Source organism: Schistocerca gregaria, chromosome 7 (genome assembly GCF_023897955.1).
Source record: "Schistocerca gregaria isolate iqSchGreg1 chromosome 7, iqSchGreg1.2, whole genome shotgun sequence".
Lineage (NCBI taxonomy): Eukaryota > Metazoa > Arthropoda > Insecta > Orthoptera > Acrididae > Schistocerca > Schistocerca gregaria.
In genome coordinates this window covers 134,224,495-134,244,903 of record NC_064926.1, presented here as the reverse complement: position 1 = coordinate 134,244,903, position 20,409 = coordinate 134,224,495, and the positions used below count along the sequence as shown (strand labels likewise).

The 20,409-nt window shown below is 38.3% G+C and overlaps 1 protein-coding gene across 1 annotated transcript in view; it reads left to right on the top strand.

The window, feature by feature from the left end:
* Positions 1-990: 990 nt before the first annotated feature.
* LOC126281431 (geranylgeranyl transferase type-1 subunit beta) overlaps positions 991-20,409 on the top strand; it is a 41,199-nt gene continuing 21,780 nt past the window's right edge. The window contains exons 1-4 of the mRNA XM_049980390.1: positions 991-1,908; positions 2,023-2,239; positions 2,325-2,457; positions 2,583-2,702. Of these exons, the coding sequence (XP_049836347.1) occupies positions 1,671-1,908; positions 2,023-2,239; positions 2,325-2,457; positions 2,583-2,702 (708 nt within the window). The 5' untranslated portion in view covers positions 991-1,670. The remainder of the gene's footprint in view (positions 1,909-2,022; positions 2,240-2,324; positions 2,458-2,582; positions 2,703-20,409) is intronic.

Below are 20,409 nucleotides of genomic sequence, written 5' to 3'. Positions count from 1 at the left end.
CAGGAAAGAGCTTTAGATTCTTAAATTTCGAGACTCTATGCAGACGTATTTCGGAAATTAGGAAACTTCATCCTTTTAAGTAGACTTTTAAAATAGACTCGAATACACAGTTTTTTTTAAACAAACATGTGTTTAATTTTTGCTTCAATTTGCTCTTGATGCGTCTTATATACTTCAAATCACAACCCCAGTACTAGGATTCATCCCTGCAAATGGCGGCGAGCAGCTGCTTCAATTAGGGGGCAGTTGCCTCGCTTCTCCGCTACAGCGTGATAGGGGCTTGAATTTATTAACATACCAAGAAAATATAATAACTTATCTTCTTGATCGATTTTGTGAGGTAAGGTGCTGAGATGGCTTCTCACATCAAACAACGTTTCAGAAGTTTACATTTATTTGCTAGCGAAAATATATAAATACAAACACATCAAACAATATTTATAAAGGAATTACAGAGCAATTTTACATTATCCACTATGTTTTCTTTATTACGTAACAAATAACTTAATAAACTATATTTTCTCCTTCATTAGAGCTGATTTGTTCATTTAAATGTTAGTCAAGGATGACTATTTATAAACTCACGTTCTTATTTACTTACAGTATGTACATCAGCCCTGTTCCCTTCTTGTAAAACCTAAATAATTTTTCGCTTTCAGGCATCTGATCTTGCTTGTGAAAAAGTACACAATGGTAATAAATATCCAATTCCTCGTAAAATATAGTCATGAAAAAAAGCAAAATAACAAATAAGGATTAGATACTACAAGATCCCAAAAATTCACTCCTACACCATGAGAACAGTGCGGCGAAAGTAGGTTACTTTCCCATGTTGCCAGACGACAACGGCGTCAAATTTTTACCCCTAAGAAACATTGACGTTATGTGACGTGACGATCCGTTGACAGCCTAGCTGAATACAAACATTTTAAATGCAATGCAGAATGTAAATACCGGTACACGAAACTGCAACCAGACACTTTTTTGAATATTATTGATTATTCCATGAATCGGTTTTCGAACCTCTTTAGGTTCATCTTCAGATGGTTTGTTGGATGTTACATCATTATTTCTAGCATAATGCTGGTCCTGGATCTGTGACAGTATCGCAATGATTATTGTTTATTTTGCATCCATATCGACAGGTAAACAATAATCATGGAGATACATTAAAGCCTTTTGCATCTTATTGTCACAGAGCATTATGCTATAAATAATGATGTAGCATCCAGAAAACCATCTGATGATGAACCTGAAAAGGTTCAAAAACCAGTTCATGGAATTATAAATAATATTCAGAAAAGTGAATGGTTGCAGCTTTATGTACTTACATTCAATTAACATTCGCGGGTTCTAAAATATCTGTAATGGATAAGCTTAATTAATTTATAATGTTTTTACGTAACGCGATGTGAGGACAGTGTGAACTGGCCGTAGCACATTGAACAAAGTCGATATTAATTTATCGAAAGTCAAGCTTGGAGTTGGCAGTGAACATCACCAAAGGACCAAAATGTCATGTTTGTTTTGATTCGCGGTATGCGGCGTGTTGAACAATAACTTGGGATTTTTCTGTGTGTGTTGTTTTCGATATAGTTCGTTGACGGTTTTAATTGTAATTTGTTTGTGGTAATATGTTATGAACGGTGCTAACTTACCACACATCTAAAATGATTTGTGATGAATCGGAAAACCAGTTAGCAAGAAAGCAACATATTCGCTATTTGCTTCGCCATCTCGATATTCTGCCTTCACGGTTAGCATATCATGATGCTGCTAGACTGACCATTTTGTTTTTTGCACTCTCCGGATTGGACGTTTTAAACGCACTAGATGAATTGAGTGAGGAAAAAAAGAAACACATAATAAACTGGATTTACAGTCTTCAGGTCGTACCGCAAGAGACAGGTAATTTGCCTTAAGTAAAGCTGTAGGGCATGTAACCTTAGAGTAAGCGCAGTCCTTTAAATAAACTTTAGAGTAAATTAATCATGTAAATAATTAAAATCATTCTTTCGACAGACGACAAAGAAAGCTGGAAGCGATGCGGTTTTCAGGGTTCGTCTACACTAAACTTTTCGCGCGACAGCAGCGATTGTTCAGGGCCATATGTGTGTGGTCATTTAGCAATGACATATACAGGTCTTGCAGCACTTATTATTCTTGGTGACAATTTGTCTCAAGTGAATAAGAAAGCAATTATTGCTGGTATAAAGGCTTTGCAACAAGAGGATGGTAGGTATGTACTGCCCATGTTACCCCTGATGACTGATCTCTGTTGATTCAGGATCAAGTTTATGATTAAAAGTGTTTCATGTTACCAGCTTTTGCGCAACACTTTCCGGCAGTGAAAGTGACATGAGGTTTGTCTATTGTGCTGCCTGCATCTCTTACATGCTAAATGACTGGTCTGGAATGGATGTAGAAAAAACTATCTCATACATCTTAGATAGTATGGTAAGTGAGATACTTAATTTGGCAGTACCCTAATTTTATGCAGCAAATGTCATTGGCAAATTTTGAGTTTCAAGGACTTGAAAACACAAATGACTGATTCAAATGTGTTTCTACATCTGTTATAGTCATATGATGGTGCAATTGGCCAAGGGCCTGATCTGGAAAGCCATGGAGGAACTACATTTTGTGCTGTTGCTGCCTTGGCTCTGATGGGTGAGCTTGATAGAAAAATTAGTCCCATTCAGGTATTTCATGTGTCTTTTTATTGTCCAAAAATACCTTTCTTTTCCCAGTTTTCTATTTATCACATTGCTACTCAGTCTCTGCAAATGAACTGTCATGAAACAGTAGAACAAAATAGGTTTACATGTAATTTTGGGGTCAGTTGAAACTACACATTTACTGACATAAGTGCTGTGGCATGTGACATAATACTTTTGCACATAGAAGTATCACAGAACATTGCCAATATTTTTTCTGTCTATATTTTTTGGACAGTCAGTGAGAGACTGAACCTTAGCATAGCCCAAAGATTAGCTTGAAAGGTGATAATTTGGTAGTGAGTGGTTAGAGCCAATGAATGTGAATACAAAATCTCAGTAGGTTGTCGTACTGATATTGTGCGAGGTCTAGGTTAGATTGCAAGGTGACAGTTTGAAAGTTGGTATATGCATATTATTTTTATTTAACAGTTGTCTTATGATTTCATATACAGATGCAGCTCTTCACTGAAATGTTTTTAGCACAGACATGTGTAATAGATAATATGTGTTGTGCACCAGTTTACACCTATATGAAGTTCATAGTCAACAGTAACCCCAGTTCGAAAACAGAAGTGACACTAAAAGATATTATACTAAAAGGAGAACTGACCCATGCTATCCTTCACTCAGCCTTAGTGTGCAACTGAAAAATGTGAGGAACTTGGTCATAAAATAATTGACCATCCATCCAGTGATGTAAAGGATCTTATAATTCCTAAAATTAACTTCAAATGCAAACTGAAATCATAGAGATAGAGCGAGATAAGTAATTGATCACAATTTTGATCCATGGAACAAATAACTTATTATAACTAGAGACTTTCATGAATGTTTTCTAGTTAAAAGCCATGAAGCCACAGTTACACATTTAATAACAATTTAGTAAATATTATAATTACAGTACAACCATCATTGTAGGCAAAATACTTAACAACAGCCTAAGCAGAGAGATACACATACATCATAGAAAAGAGAAAATTAGTCACAATGTAATTATTAAATTGTTCATATATTGACATTCATCATCAAGTTAATAACTCTTCTTGAGTTCTTCATTTATGTGGCCATATTTTCAGTGGTTGCTTTGCAATTCCTGAGGGTATTTTTGTTCCATCATCACAGCTACAAGAAAATGTGTATTTTCTCACCAGGTGGATTTCACTTTATTGAAGTAAAGTATCATCAGTGTTCTGCAATTAAAGGTATTTTGATATAATAAACAAGTCATATTGTAAATATCTTTAATTATAGGCCACTGATGATGCTTTACTTCATTGAAGAAAATGCATCTGTTGAGAAAAACGTGCATTTTCTTGTAGTTTTAACGAAAGAATAAAAATACCCTCAATAACTGTACTTCAAAAAGTAACACTTGACAGATTACAAGCACAAACATTAAAGCATCAAGTATCACCCAATTTCATTACCACCATCTTAAAACATTGTACAAAAACTATTTCACTTGCAAACTTATGACTCCTGCATTTGTATAGTTGTGAGTGTATAGAACGAGATGCCTCATATCCCCCCCCCTCCACCCTCGTATTTTCACTCAGACCGGTAACAAAAGCGTGAATATTGCTAGGAGCACAAAAAGCAGATTTTTTTGTCAAAAAAGTGAAAAAATTTAAAATATTCAAAATTTTTTGACTACAGGAAAGCTAGTCAACATAAATTTTGTTGCCAAAACTTCATTTTTCAGTCTTTCCAACCTCATAAAGGAGTTAAAAACAAAATCTTATCTCCCACTGTTTTCAATGTGTAATCATCACTCCCCACTCCGACCCTGAGAATTAGACTGGACTGTTTCAGTATTTCCATGTGCATTTCTTTCTACTTTGAACACCCATCTGCTGTCAATAGCTCTTTTATTTGCTGGATGTGCTACATAAATCCAAGTTCCATTGGTTGGCAGAGTGTGCAGTTCTTCAATCATTGCTTTTGTTTATAACTTTATAAGTTCTTTGAATTGAGTTCATTCAAAAACAATGTACCCTCCATTTCTAGTTCACCTACTGTCAATAGACTATTTAACAACCCTGGCACTACAAGAACACCTTTCACATTTATTTAAAATTTCATTCCAGAAATGGTAATTTTAACACCAACTCCTCAAGTCTTTCTGGCAAAGAAAAATGTATGTCTTGACAACCCTAATTCTTATTAGATTTTCCATTCCCTTGACATTCATCAAAGGAACAGATTCATGAACTAAATCCTCCATTGTCCCTGAGTCTGGAAATTGCTCCACTTTGTCATATGTAAGAGTTCCAGCAACTGCAGAGGACAAAAAAAAAAATTGTCTTCACTTCCTCATGCTCAAAAGATTGAGGTGATGAATTCCACAAGTTATAAGCAGTTTCCTTGTTCGAGGAATACTCCAAGTGACAGTTTGGAACTCATTTGAATGTATGTGAATCACACTTTCTTTCGTTTTTGTGAAGTATTCGCAGAAAAGCCTTCTGTGTGTGTTGTTCAGCTGTGTCCTGAGTTGACTCTCCAGCTCACATATGAGTTTCAGTCCTAAGTATCCAGTTGCTAAAATTTGAGCCATCAAAAAATGGCACTCTGTATCTCCCTGTTTTTGTGTTGTTGTTATGGATTATAGGCCCTATATTGAATTGATGAGCTGGTTTTCCACTGTTGTTACTGTCGTACTGTAAAACATAGCTATATGCACATAACCTGCTGTCATAATTATAAATTACTGTGAATATTATCTAGTGAAAAGCTGAGAAGCAATACTTAGATAAATAATAATAATTTACTAAATTTTAGAAATACACTCACTGCAGGCTGCATACTGAACAACAGCCAAAGCAGAAAGAGAGAGTTAGTTAGTTATATTACTTGTTCCATGGATCATGAATACGATTCTTTCGTAATGATGTGGAACGTGTCAAAGTACAAAAGATTCATTTATCCCAAATAATCTTTGTTAGTCTTATATACGGTACAATTGTTAATACTTACTGTATTTCTTTAGCCTATGTCTAAAAATTCATCTATGGAGTAGAAGGAGTTGTCATTCAGGAATTCCCTTAACTTACTTTTGAATGCCGATTGGTTGTCTGTCAGACTTTTGATATTGTTTGGCAAGTGACCAAAAATCTTTGTGGCAGTATAATTCACCCCCTTTTGTGCCAATGTCAAATTCAATGAACGGTAGTGAAGGTCACCCTGTCTCCTAGTATTGTAGCTGTGGACTGTGCTATTAATTCTGAAGTGATCTGGGTTACTAACAACAAATTTCATTAGGCTGTATATATATTGTGAAGCTACTGGCAATATCCCTAATTCTTTAAATAATTGTCTACAAGATGATCTTGGATGAGCCCCAGATATTATTCTGATAACATGTTTTTGTGCAATAAATATGTTCTTTCTTAGTGATGAATTTCCCCAAAAGATGATTCCGTAAGAAAGCAACGAATGAAAATATGCATGGTAAGCTAACTTACTGATGTGCTTGTCTCCAAAATTTGCAATGACACTAATAGCATAGGTAGCTGAGCTCAATCGTTTCTGTAGATTATCAATGTGTGTCTTCCAGTTTAAATTCTGATCAATACAGACACCCAGAAATTTTGAACAATCTGCTTTAGCTAAAGATTTTCCCCCACACTCTATATTTATTTCTGGTGTTATGCCTTTCCCTGTACTGAACTGTATGTACAGTGTTTTTTCAAAGTTCAATGAAAGTCCATTTGCGGAAAACCACCTAATAACTCTTTGAAAAACATTATTTGCATTTTCCTCAGCTGATTCTTGTTTTTTAGGCTTGATTACAATACTTGTGTCATCTGCAAAGAGAACCAAGTTTGCATCTTCATGAATATAATTAGGCAAGTCATTAACATATATTAAAAACAATAAAGGCCCCCAAGACAGAACCCTGTGGTACCCCAGTCTGAATAATCTGATGCCCTTTGTGTACTATGTGGTTTTACTGTTTCAACCTTCTGCATTCTACCAGTTAAATATGAAGTGAACCATCTGTGTACTGAACCATTCATTCCATAGTACTTCAGCTTATCTACGAGGATTTCATGATCCACACAATCAAAAGCCTTAGAGAGATCACAGAAAATCCCAATTGGTGATGTTCTACTATCCAGAGCATTTAAAATTTGATCAGTGAAAGCATGTATAGCACTATCTGTTGAAACATCTTTCTGAAAACCAAACTGACATTTTGTTAATAGGTTACTCTTGAGTACACTACTTTTTCAAACACTTTTGAGAAGGATGTCAGAAGTGAAATAGGACGATAATTGTTGACGTCTGTCTTGTCACCTTTTTTATACAAGGGTTTAACTATGGCATATTTCAATCTGTCAGGAAATATTCCCTGATTCAATGAGCTATTACATATGTGGCTAAGAACTCGACTTATCAGGTGTGGACAAGATTTTAGTATTCTATTGGAGATACCATCAGTTCCATGTGAGTTTTTATTCTTAAGTGAATTTATTATTTTCTTAATTTCAGACGGTGAGGTGGGTAGGATTTCAATTTCATTTGTTTGCACCGGGAATGCCTCTTTCATATAGAGTTCTGCCCTATCTGTTGAGCAGCTAGTGCCTATATTTTCCACTACATTTATAAAATGATTATTAAAAATATTTTCAACCTGTGATTTTTCATTTATAAGCTTTTCATTGTGCTTAACAGTAATACTGTTGTCCTGTGACCTTGGTTGCCCTGTTTCCCTTTTAACTATATTCCATATTGTTTTAACTTTGTCATCAGAGGTGCTAATCTCAGACTTGATACACATACTTCTGGATTTTTTTTTATAACTTTCCTTAGTATATTACAATATTTCTTATAATGGTTGAGCTTTTCTTCATCTCGACTTATTCTAGTGTCTTGGTATAGTTCCCATTTCCAGCTACAAGAAATTTTAATCCCTTTAGTCAGCCATGGTTTTTTTATCAAGTTTATTTGAATTATGATTCACTAATTTCTTAGGAAAACTGCTTTCAAATATACCCACAAGTTTATCATGGAATAAGTTAAATTTAACATTTGCATCAGGTTCCCAATAAACATCCTCCCTGTCTACCCGTTTCAAGCTTTCCTTAAATTGTTGAATTGTTATATGGTTAATTGGGCGTATTATTATTATTATTATTTTTTTCACATTACTGTATGGAGCAAAGTCATGAATTGAAAGTAGCTGTGCATCGTGATCAGAAAGCCCGTTCTTAATAGGATAGGTGCTTACTTCTTTTAATTTATCTTGGTCTATGAAAATGTTATCTATCAGGGTGCTACTGTCTTGTACAATACGAGTAGGAAAATCAATGACTGATGTCAGATTGTAAGAGCAAAGTAATAGTTCAAGGTCGTTCTTCTTGCTTGAGTGTTTAAGAAAATCTACGTTAAAATCTCCACAAATGATAATGTGTTTTCCTTTTTCTGACAGATAATGCAGCAAGAGATCTAGGTTTTTAAGAAACATTTGAAAATTTCCAAGTGGGGACCTATACACAGTCAAAATTATGAATTTACTACTGTCCAATTCAAGCTCACAAGCGCATACTTCAATGTGCTGTTCTACACAGAATTTTGCGGTTTCTATGTTTTTAAAACCATGTTCCCCCTTAACATAAATGGCAGCTCCTCCTTTCTCCATATTGTCTCTACAAAAATAAGTTGCTAGTTTATACCCATTAATATTTACATTTTCCATTTGTGTAGTTATATGATGTTCAGACAGGCACAGTACATCAACTTCTGTTGTATTTTTAATATTCTCAAAACAAATTATTAGTTCGTCTATTTTGTTCCTTAATCCCCTGATATTTTGGTGAAATATATTAACACAACTGTTTCCTCTACCTTTATTCGAACCATTTATTTTTTTACCTTTAAGAGCTGCCTGTGTGGACATCTTGTTCAACCTAACAGGCAGCTCTTAAAGGTAAAAAAATAAATGTCAAAGCAAAGAGAAAATTAGTCACTGTGTAGTTATTGAATTGTTTGTATTTTAATTTAAACTCAATTAGCTGTGGTAATATTATCAGACCAACAAATGAAAACTGTAGAATTATAAAAAACACCTTACACCCCCTTACACCACAAAACTTTTATCTTCTTAAGTGCAATGACGTTCCGTTGTCTGTACCAGAAATTTGTTACTTGCATCTTAGTTTTACATCTTTACTAGTGTAAGTGTGTAATTATTGAGCAGATAAATAAGAAGGGTGGTACAGAAGTGTAATAATTTATTTGGTAAAAGTAATTAATTCTGCAGGCAAACAAGGAAGATGTTAGTCAGTCATGACTTCTTCATGCTATTAGCATTAAACACACATATGTGACTGAAGGCTATTTTAATGCATGTGAACCTTCATTTAAATGTACAATGTTTTGTGGCTAGGATGGTGGAGATGAAATAAATAGAGAACGACATTCTGTTAAAAATGCTATTCTGATAACAACACATGAAATAGTGCTAGACTGAAGTGGATTTAAAGATGAAGACCACTATTATGATGAATGTAGACAAGACCGTGGAATGGAAAAAGGAAGCAATAAAATACAAGATCTAATCAGGTGGTATACAGAAATAGAGAATGGAGGGACAAAGTTTTAAGAAGGAAAAAAAAGGGGAAGGTATGAGGAGAAAGAGATCAATAAACTTTACCATAGGAACTGAAGCAGAAATTTGAAGAGAAGTTGACAACAAGTAAAGTATGATAGATTGTTACTTACAGCATAAGAGGCATTGAGCAGCAGACTGGTACATTTAAATGTAGGCTAAACTGTTAGGCAGTGTCTTCCATTAGGTGCAAAAGAACACTCAAACATGCAAAGGTCTGATTTAAGGCCCAAGCCACACAACTCACCACTTGGGGCACCATACTGAGAGGGGTGCCACAACTGCAAGGTTTCTATACATGATGTGCTACAATTAGTTGTTAAAACTGACATAGTTGAAGGTGTATGAGAGAAAAGGGAGGGAGGGGAGGGTGGTGCCAAATAATGAGTCATTTCTGTGGAAAATTGTTCTTGAACCAGACCATTACATGCACTTTTCACTCCCACATGACCAGTGTTCTCTGCAGGTGCTCAGGAAGAAAGAACTAAGGAATATATACATAAAATAGCAGAGTGTTAGGATAGACAGAGAAATTTTCGTACCGATAAAAAAGATGGTCTGCATAGATAAAGAATTTGGAAGGAAACTGAGCAGCTACTCAATTATATTTCAGACCCAAAGGTATATGGACCCACCTGATTGAAAGTATTGAAGTTAGTGAACTATCTGAAGAGTTACAAGAAACCAGGAATTGATGGACTAACTGGTGAAGTATTATGGGAAAAGAGGAAGCATTCTTCATAAAGAAATCCTTTAACTCCTGAAACTGATGTAGAAACGAACCCCAGAAGACTTGTCTTTTAGGTGTGACTCAACCAATACATAAGAAAATAGACCAGGATTGCAGTCCTAAATACTGAGAAATTACGCTCGAATGTAGCCTATAAAGGTTTGTCAGGTATTAGGTTGGTGCATAAGATTGTAGTGTTTTTGTTTCGGGTGTTGATATATGCTAGTTGCTATGAGTTTATGTATCAATTGTCAATTTTTATCTGCAATCCATTGCTGCTATGTGAGTTTACTTGTTGTTATTTTGAGATAGTGACTGGAGCTGTAGAAAATGGAGTGCCAAGTGAAGGAACTGAAACATTTTTGACATATTCTTGTGTTTGAGTTCAATAGAGGAGCCACAGCAGCAGAGGCAGCCAGAAATAGTTGCGCCATGAATGGGGATAATGTTATTGGATGGAGCATGGCAAAGAAATGGTTTTCTCATTTTGAGGAGGATCATTTTGACGTTAGTGACTCTTTACATTTGGGAATACCTTCGGATTTTGATGAAGATTATTTAAATGTGTTAATCCACAATGACGCATATCATCATACTTGAGAACTGGCGAATGCAATGAATTGTGATCATTCTCCCATTGTGCAACATTTGCTTGCAATGTAGAAGGTTGAAAAAATGGGTGTGGGGATGCTCTAAGGCAAAATCACAAATATCATGGGGTGGCCATATGTGTAGCTTTGTTTGCTCATCATTAATTGTCTTGTGAACAATGCCAACCATTTCTACCCTGTACCCTTACTGGCCATGAAAAGTGGTTTCTTAAGGCTTACATAAGGAAAAAAGGAAAGGTTGAGCACAAACAAAGAAGCAACTCCCCATACAAAGACCTACATGCACCCATAAGAGATAATGTTATCCATCTGGTGGAATGGCGACAGTGTGGCGTACTACTGATTGCTTTCCCAAGGGGTAACCATCAACGAGACATCTTGCTGATGCAGTCCTAGAACAGCTACCAGGAAGATGGTGTGAAGTGATGCTGTTCCATGATAATGCCCACCCGCATAATGCTAGACTGACAAAAAAAGTACTATACAGTAGTTAGGTTGGAAAGCCATTTTGCACCCACCTTATTCTCCTGACCTTGCATCCTCAGATTTTCACTTTCTCCACTCTCTGCAAAGTAACCTTCAAGGAACTTCCTTTACAGATGCGGAATCTAAAAATTACCACAGCATTGGCAGGTTGTTGTAAATAGCGAAGAAGAATATATTATCAATGACTTAAGTCTCAGTTATGTGTATCTGTTGTGTTTATTTAACTTATGAAGAAATTCTACAAACTTATGCACCAACCCAATACACTCTACAGTAAGCTAACTCAAAATGCGAGTGAGAATTTGGGATAATATCAGTGTGTTCTAATTGACCAACGACATACCACATATTTGTCCTGTTGCAAATACATAAAAGTCATATAAAGATAACGTTGAGCTTAATAACCGATACATAGACTTCAACTGGCATCCTAAATATACCTCGCTTGCTCAGGCAATCCCGACTGATTCCAAGGCTACAGTGTGAGTGGATGGAGAACTAAGTACTTGATTCAGCATCAGTATGGGAGTAAGATAAGGGGATGCTATTTTTGTAATGCTTTTCAGCCTCAATCTGCAAGCAGTTACTCAGAAACTCTTACTAGCACAAGAGGCAGTTCATTAAAGAGGTGAAGGTAACCACACAACCCTGAGGCCTGGCTATCAGTGAAATCAAGTCCAAGTACATGATGTTTACCAGGAAGTTAAATGACAATCTGAATAAAATATCAGCAGCAGGGCCCAATTCGGGGCAAACGCAGAACTGTGAATATCTGGGATATAATATTAATAGGAAAAATTCCATGCCAGCTGAAATAAAATTGCAAATCTTAAACAGTATTAAATGGTTTCAAGGTTTAAGGAATTACTAGGCTCCAGGGTGTTAAAGACAGACAGATTAAATGGCAAATATACTTGGTCGTGATCGTGCTAGTCATGACCTACACATGTAAAACATGGATATTAGTCAATATTGATGAACAGCAGCTCAAAGTATTTAAATACAGGGTGTTGCAAAAGGGGTGCAGTTCAGGGTAATAGTCGGTGCAGTTCTGGGTAATAGTCACAATGGTACTTGGAGATCTAGAACAAATGCTCAGTTGGACCATCTTATACAAGGAGCTGAGATAAAATCAATAAAAAGTAGCAATGTAGTCTAGCTTTGCCACATTCTTGGGATGGAATGTGAAAGAATGAAAAAAAAATTATGGGGACCAATTGGAAAGAGAAAGAGAGGACGAGCGTGAAAACAGTGGATATGTTGTATATAAGAGGAAATAAAAACTTGGGCATAGAAGATAGTGGAGAACTAGTGAGATAGTGGGGGCAGAATGGAGGAAAGTTATTGAAGAGGCTGAGATTCACACAGGGATGTAATGCCATGACAAGAAGAAGGCAAAGTTGAAGAAGGAGGAGGTATACAGTTACAAAATCACCTTTGACCACAAAATATTTGTTCTGAAGCACAATGAGGTTCATTGCCTATATCTCATGTTCAGATGCAGAAAGTTTCCAGTTGCGTCTTGATTTTTACATGTGGTATAAATGTGTTGATATAGTAGTAGTAATTAATTTTCTAAATGAATAAAAAAGACATCAATTTGTCAGCACTGCTTCATACTATCAGCAAAACCACACTTAGAAAAACACATACATGACTGGAGGATGTTTTTGTACGTGTCTACCTTCATTTACAAAATTTGAGGCTATATGACAAAGGTGACAATAGTATTCTGTTTAAGAAGAAAGATTATGGAACTTACAATTGGTTGACGTAATAAAATGCAGTCATTGTATTGCTAGGCTGCTCAAGGAATTAAATTCTATGTTCGTGTTTTCATCAATTTGTTTTTAGTAGAATAACTGCACAATTAATGGTGACAAACAAACAAATTACATTTTATTTATTACAGACCAAGTTTAGGCTTGTTGGACTATCATCAAGTAACGAGGAGCCTGTTGTTACCTGATGATAGTCAAATAAGATGATGATCATACATAAATTGTATGGTTTCCACCTTTAAAAAATAATAAATAAATTCTTCGTATGCTCGTCTTACATCTACTTCAGTTCCCTTGCATTCCACAGCCTGATTACTGGGTCATTTGTACAAATGAATACCGTATTTACTCGAATCTAAGCTGCACCTGAAAAATGAGACTCGAAATCAAGGAAAAAAAATTTTCCCAAATCTAATTGAAATTTGAGACTCGAAATTCCAGGGGAGAGAAAAGCTTTAGACGGCACCTCCAAATCGAAACAAAGTTGGTCCATTGTAACATGAGACACAATTTAGGTCGACTGGATGAATATAAAGCTACACGAATCGTAAGCTTAACAGTTAAGCTTTACCAAGTAGCCATTGCTATGTGTCACGTGCTCCGTCCTTATTTGTACAGGTACCCTTCCTTTTTCACATGCTTCGTTTGGTTTGAATTGATTGCTTATTTTGCTTTTACCTGGTAAGTGCCATTCTCTTTGTTATATGTGTTTACGCACTCTAAGCTGAAACTGCATTACTGCACTGTGTAATGCACTGATTGTCGCATTCTGATAATGAGTGTTTACAACCTGTCGCCATCGCGGCATGGCTTGCTTTTGAGTGCGCTACCACCGCTTACATTAAAAAAAAATAATTTTTCTGATAGTGAAACAATGCCAAGAGACTGCTATTTGTTGTTACTTAAACTGCTGCTTTATTTGATAATTATCAACAAGAACCAAATAATAAACTGCGTATGGTAGATGATGTTCTGAACGAGAGTTTAGCGAAAAGTTTTCTCCGTTTGAAAATCTTTGCAGACACCTCTTTAGTACATTACATTCTGCACACAAATTAGAGCCATCTTAGATTTAAAAATCTAGTCAGTTGCCGTGCTTCATTTCTGGCTGTATCACTATTCAGCATAAGAATAATACGAATATAAACATGACATGATATGTATATTCTTCCACATTTGCTGTTGTCTCAATCTAGTTTCATAGTTTATTAGGCAGATAGGATTTAAATGAGATAACAGCAAACATGAAAGAATACATGGCATAATATTTACATTCTTCTATCTTTTCTTTTAATTTATTTACTGACGCAGAGGTTTTGGCACCAGTATTTATCTTTGTGCCTGCAAAGCATGCCTGTGTTGTGCTACATATGTTCGACGGCAGAAGTTAGTTGTGGTGGCACCTACCAACATTTTTCAGAACTTCTGCTTACTTTGCACTTGATTCTATGCCGCAGGCGGTTTTTTGGCTTACAAAAAACGGGAAGAAGTGTGGCTTAGATTCGAGTAAATACGGTACTTTATAATTTTGGCTTCTTTTAACTTTGAGAGCTTTCTTTGCTTACTATCCTTTGCACTAACACCAGGACAGGATATGATATATGAGCCACGGGTGTTTCTGAGTTCACAAAATGATCAAATCTGTAGTAAACCTACAGATCTCTCCAAAACAGTAGCATCTCAGTATGTGGGATTACAGGAGTACACCACAATTCTCCCTTGGAAGGTAAAATTCTTGAATAATGACAATGAAATGAAATAGTAATGGGACCTCGTTTGTAAATAATAAGAAGTTGAGCACTGTAACAGGGAAGCCAACAGATTTTTGACAATCGTGACCACCTACATGTTGCATATCACCATAATTTATTTTTTGATTTTACTAGATGAAAGCAAAAACACTTGATAGTTTCCACACAAACATACTTAACACAAATGCTAGTCATGAGTTAATGCAACTAAATGCAGTGTATTGTAGACATTAATATTTTTGTCCTAAATGTTATGACATAACTAAAATTGATTGTGTTTCATTACTTACATCTAATTGTCAATTATAGATGTTCAGGAGTACTGAACTCACATATTCTCTCATAGAGTTTGGTGTGATTATAACCTTGAGGCTCATATGAATCACTGTGCCAAGTGATTAGAGATTATTAGTCTCCACTCAAATCCTTTGAATGACTATTGAAATACAGACACCATAGTATCTGCACAGGTGTAATATAGTTGGGATACAAAGTTGTCCTAGAGGTTGCCCACTAATGACTGTTATGCCTCGCCATAATAATCCACCTCATCAATATGTAGCTCAGGCTGAGATGAGTTTATCACACACACACACACACAAGCAGAAACATTATAACCACTTGCTTAATTGCCAGTTGGCCCACCTTCATAATGTATTGCATCGATTCTGCATGGCATGGATTTGACAAGTCCTCGCTAGGTATGTGGTACAGATGTCTACAGACAGATCACACAATTTCCATAAGTTATGGGCTGATACACTGTATTCATAATTGTCAGTGTCATTGGTTTAACATCTACTTTGGAGCGTTGTGTGCAACAATGTGTGCTAAACAGAGTACTGTGAAATGCTTGTGGTTGCACCACCATTGTATTTTGTTGTCATACCTGCCACTACTGATTGTCACCCATCCTGCTTTACAGAGTCAGACATCCATACCTCACATCATAGAATGTAGAGGTCTAAGACTTGTACAGTCTTAGACCTCTACATTCTATGATGTGAGGTATGGATATCTGACACATTCTCACCTACTCATGGCTTCACAGTCCTTCAGCCACTCTCCATAGATGCTCATGATAGTAGCACATGAACTGCCAACCAGCTTTACCAATTCTTAGATGCATGTACCAGGTGCTAATCCATAAATGTACCCTTCATTTAAGTCAGTTATGTCAATGGATTCCACTATTTGCGGCTAATGATTCCCCATTTGTCTCTGTGTTGGTCATTTACTTTCCTGACTTTGTCATATGCCCAACAGCATTCAGCCTGTGTGGGGGCAGTAGTTATAATGTTTTGGCTCATCAGTGTATATCCAGATAATGTGATGTCTGTATTTCCCTAGTCATTTGTAGGGCTTCCTTGTATCCTGAAGCCAACTCTCCAGTGGTTCAAATGGTCTGCAGGGCTGTAACTCAGTCCTCTTGAACATTGATGAGTAGAGATTACATTACAAATAAAGGGATATGAATAATTTTAACAATGATTTTTTAATACAATGAAATCAGAAGGGTGTTTTCACTGGTTTTCTTCTTTTTATATCCAGGAGGGTGTCTAGGAAATGGTAGGAACACTGATTCAGTGAAAGACACTGAATTGAGTCCACTGATAGGGACACTACCTCCCATAAAGGGCTTACACATAGAAATTATTACGTACACACACTGCGCCAGTCTGTAAAGGCCAGACTACACAGGGAATGTGTAACAAAGCAACTCATGGACAAGAAATATCATATTCACCTCATCTGTGCTGTGTTAGTTGCCACTGTAGTGGAGTAGAAATAAAGTCGATACTAAAGCACAGTTGTTTTGTATCTTTGCTATTTTATTTTCCTCAACTGTTTGAAAGTAGCAAATAAAAGTAACTGCAGTGACACAAACTCAAGACAACCATCACAAGTGTCAGTACATATTCGTGAAAGCATACTACTAATTAATTGCCTCCAGGCAAACAGCTGAGCATGCAGGCAGTAGTGGTGATTAGCTAACAACTCCCACAGGCAAGCAGGTGCATGTGTCCCAGTTTAGTTAGACTTGAGTGGCTGCTGAGAAATAAATGTGGAATTAACAGCCAAAAACATAGGATGTGGTCCAAAACCATCTGTCCTTTCTTGGCTGGTTACCATTAACAGTAGCTGCAGCTACAGAGCAGATGCCAGATGAGGTGGTGATATAGTAGCAGCTATATTTGTCAACATCTGCTGTATAAATTCACTCAGCATTGTTTTTCTGTATCACAGCCACCTGTCCCATAATGGTTCTTCATGCTAGCTTTTTACCTCACGGCCGATGAGACAGTTTGTTGGACTCCTCGGGGTCAGCTTGGGATGGTAGACATTGGTGACACTGTGTAAGCAATCATCAGAAAGGATGTACTTATGCTGAACCCCAAAGGCAGTGAGGTGCATACAGCCCAGTCCTCATCTGGATGTGTATGCCGCCAGTCACTGCTTTAACCTATGGTGCTAGCTCACAAACTCTACATCAGCCCCCCCCCCCCTGCTCCCCCCCCCCCCCCCCCCCCCCACGGAGCTCACAGTCCTATCATGAGTATATGCGCGGTGAGCATAGGGCCCCAAGCTATTGCAGCCTTCCTTCTTTCTGGGGCTAGCTATTGCAGCCTTCCTTCTTTCTGGGGCTGCATTTTCTTTCCCTTCCCCTCCTTTCCTGTCCTTTCTCCATCCCCGCTGCCCTCTCCTCTCTCGGTGTCCTTGTTTATATTGGACATGCTATCATCCTGACTAATTTGGCTTTGCAATTTAGTATTGTTGAGTAATTACCTCATCCTTTCGGCATCCTCTGGCCCCCCTCTAGGGTTTGACCTCCATTACTAAATTTCTATTCAATAGAGTGAGCTATTTGGGGAAGAGCACCTTACCTAGTGTCTCCAGTGTGTGCCCTCCTAGTTCCTTCTATCTTTTCCTTCACGTCATCGTCTGATGCTAGCCTACATAGCCAACACGGTAGCCAGCCCGAGTGGTGGGGTCACTATGTACCCTTTTGGTTTGTTTATAAATAAATAAATCTTCCGCTATCAGTCACAATTTTTCTTTATTTTACACACACAAAAAAAAAACACTTGAAAATGGGAATTATTTCTCAAAAAGTGTCGTGCGAAAAGTAAAATAAAGAAAAATCGTGACTGGTAGTGGAAGATTTATTTATTTATAAACAAACCTATTGTTTCTACAGTCACAGGCTTTCAAAAACCATTTATAATGGATCACCCTGAAAACACAGGGATCACACTTCTGATACCTGAGCTGTGACCTTCTCATGTAAGCCTAGGAGCTGTTGCTCGTCTTCCTGGAGCATTTTAACTTCCGGCAATGGCCACCTTGCCAGATGGCCCTTGCTGTGGCTGGGTGGCGCCCTTGGGGAGAGCCCCTGATCGGAGTGGGTGGTATCAGGGCAGATCTATGCACATGAAACACATACGAGTCCAGAACTCTGGCCGTTTTTGTATGGCCGTCTCTCTGAATGAAACTGATTCTTTTAGTGCTGCTCTTCTGCCCCTTCAGCCTTTCCTTCCCTGTCTGCCCTCTGGGAGGAGGGTCAGGCTCGGCTAGGGGCCAAACCTTTGCCCCTCTATCTGGTTTGTACCAGGACTGATGGGGATACTTTCACCAATACCAAACCTTTATTTTTTGTGGAACACCTTGAAGAAAAGTTTGGCGAAGTGGACTCTCTGAGCAAGATGCAGTTGAGTTTCTTGTTGATCAAAAATACTTCAGCTGCCCAGTCTGCGGCCCTTCGTGCCTGTGACCATCATGGCACAATTCCTGTGTCCCATTACCCCCCCACCAGTCTTTGAATATGGTTCAAGGTATAATTTTTCACAGGAAACTCATCCTTCAAACTGATGAAGAACTTAGGGACAATCTAGGACGACGGGGTGTTCACTTTGTTGAGCGTGTTCAGAAGGGCCCGAAGGACAATCGCATTGATACTGGCGCCTTTATCCTGGCCTTTGAAGGGGATACCCTCCCTGAGATTATGGTTTATCGGCTTATAAGAAAGAAAAGGAGATACAGGAGTATAAGTCCCTTGATTGTCTAAGTTTGGCTCATAAGAAGTATGCACACTTCATCCTGTGTCAATGACGTCTAGCTGTGCTTTAGTTACAACTTCACCCCTTCCTCCCTCTTCCTTACCCCAGTCCTTAACCCCTCTCCTACCCCCCGTCCACTGCAGTTCCCACACCCTCCCCTCCGGGTGCCGCTCCCCTTCCCCAGCCGGAGAAGTGTCCCTCTTCTTTGGTGTGTTCTGGTCAAGGACGCCCCTCCCAGAACCCCTCTTCCAGGCACCTTCCATGCCAAAGGTCTGCTGCCACACGACGACCACGAGAACGACAGTCTGTGGGCCCCCAGGTCGCCCGCTCTCTTTGTTTTCCAGACCTTGCTGCAGCTGGCTTCCTTTTGCAGCACAGCCCTCCTCAATCTCAAACAGAAAAGAAGAAGAAACAAAAGTCTCGGGACAAGGAGCCTCTGGTGTCGCCAGAGGTCCCATCCCCACCTTCGCAACCTGACTCTGACCTGCTGTCCATGGATGTCGCCCCCTCCTTGTTGGTGATTGATGGTGACCCAGAGGCATGACTGGCTTTAGCCTGTTCACCCCATTTTAATCACTGTTCTGTGGTTATCCAATGGAACTGTAATGGATATTACCGTCACCTTCCGGAGTCGAAAGCCCTTATTTCGCTTTACTCTGCATCTTGTGTGGTTCTACAGGAATCACATTTTACTGATGATCACTCGCTGGCCCTCCGTGGGTTCCGTGCTTTCTGTTGAAATTGGGTCAGCCCCTGTGGGCCTCTGGTGGCATTTGTACGTTGGTCCATATGGACGTTGCTAGCACGTGGATTCCTCGTCAGACTACGTTGGAAGTGGTTGCTGTTAGGGTCCACCTGGACTCTGGGGTGACAGTTTGCAATCTTTATCTCCCTCCTGACAGGACTCTTACACCTGCTGCCTTAACTGCCCTTTTCAGCAACTTCCTCCTCCCCTCCTCCTCCTCGGGGATTTTAATCTCATCATCCCTTGTGGGGCAGTGCATTTCCATCCTGTCGGGGTCTTCTCATAGACCAGTTTCTTGCAGACCACGACTTGAGCCTTCTTAATGATTGCTCCCATACCCATTTCAGTGCCGGTCATGGTACCTTTTCTGCCATTGATCTTTCTCTTTCTCCTCCCTCCTGCAAAATGCAGGAAGATCTGCAGTGGATACGCACTTGGTGTAGGGAATGGCAACTGACCCTTAACATAGACATATGTAATGTATTGCGAATACATAGAAAGAAGAATCCTTTATTGTATGATTATATGATGGTTTTCTTTTGTGTAATGAGCCACCCCCACTTTGTGGTTGTGGAGCCTTCCAGTCAGTAGCCCACATTTTGGTGGAATGCCCCCTTCTTTAGGCTCTGCCTACTAAGTACAGTCTTCCCCGCACTTTATCTTTAATATTGGCAGACTATTCCCAGAGGGTTGAACTGGTTCTCAGTTTCCTTCGTGAAAGTGGTTTTTATTTTCAGTTCTAAGGTTTTTAATCTCCCTCTGGAGTTAGGGACTGGGCAGTGAGGGTTGGGGTGTCTCCCACTGTAAGCTGTGTTTGGAGATTCCTGACTCCCCTCCCTGGCCAAGATCCTCTTTTCTCTCCCTTTTACTCTGTTTTTATCGCTTTTTCAATTTGGTTAGTCTCCTTTTACAATACG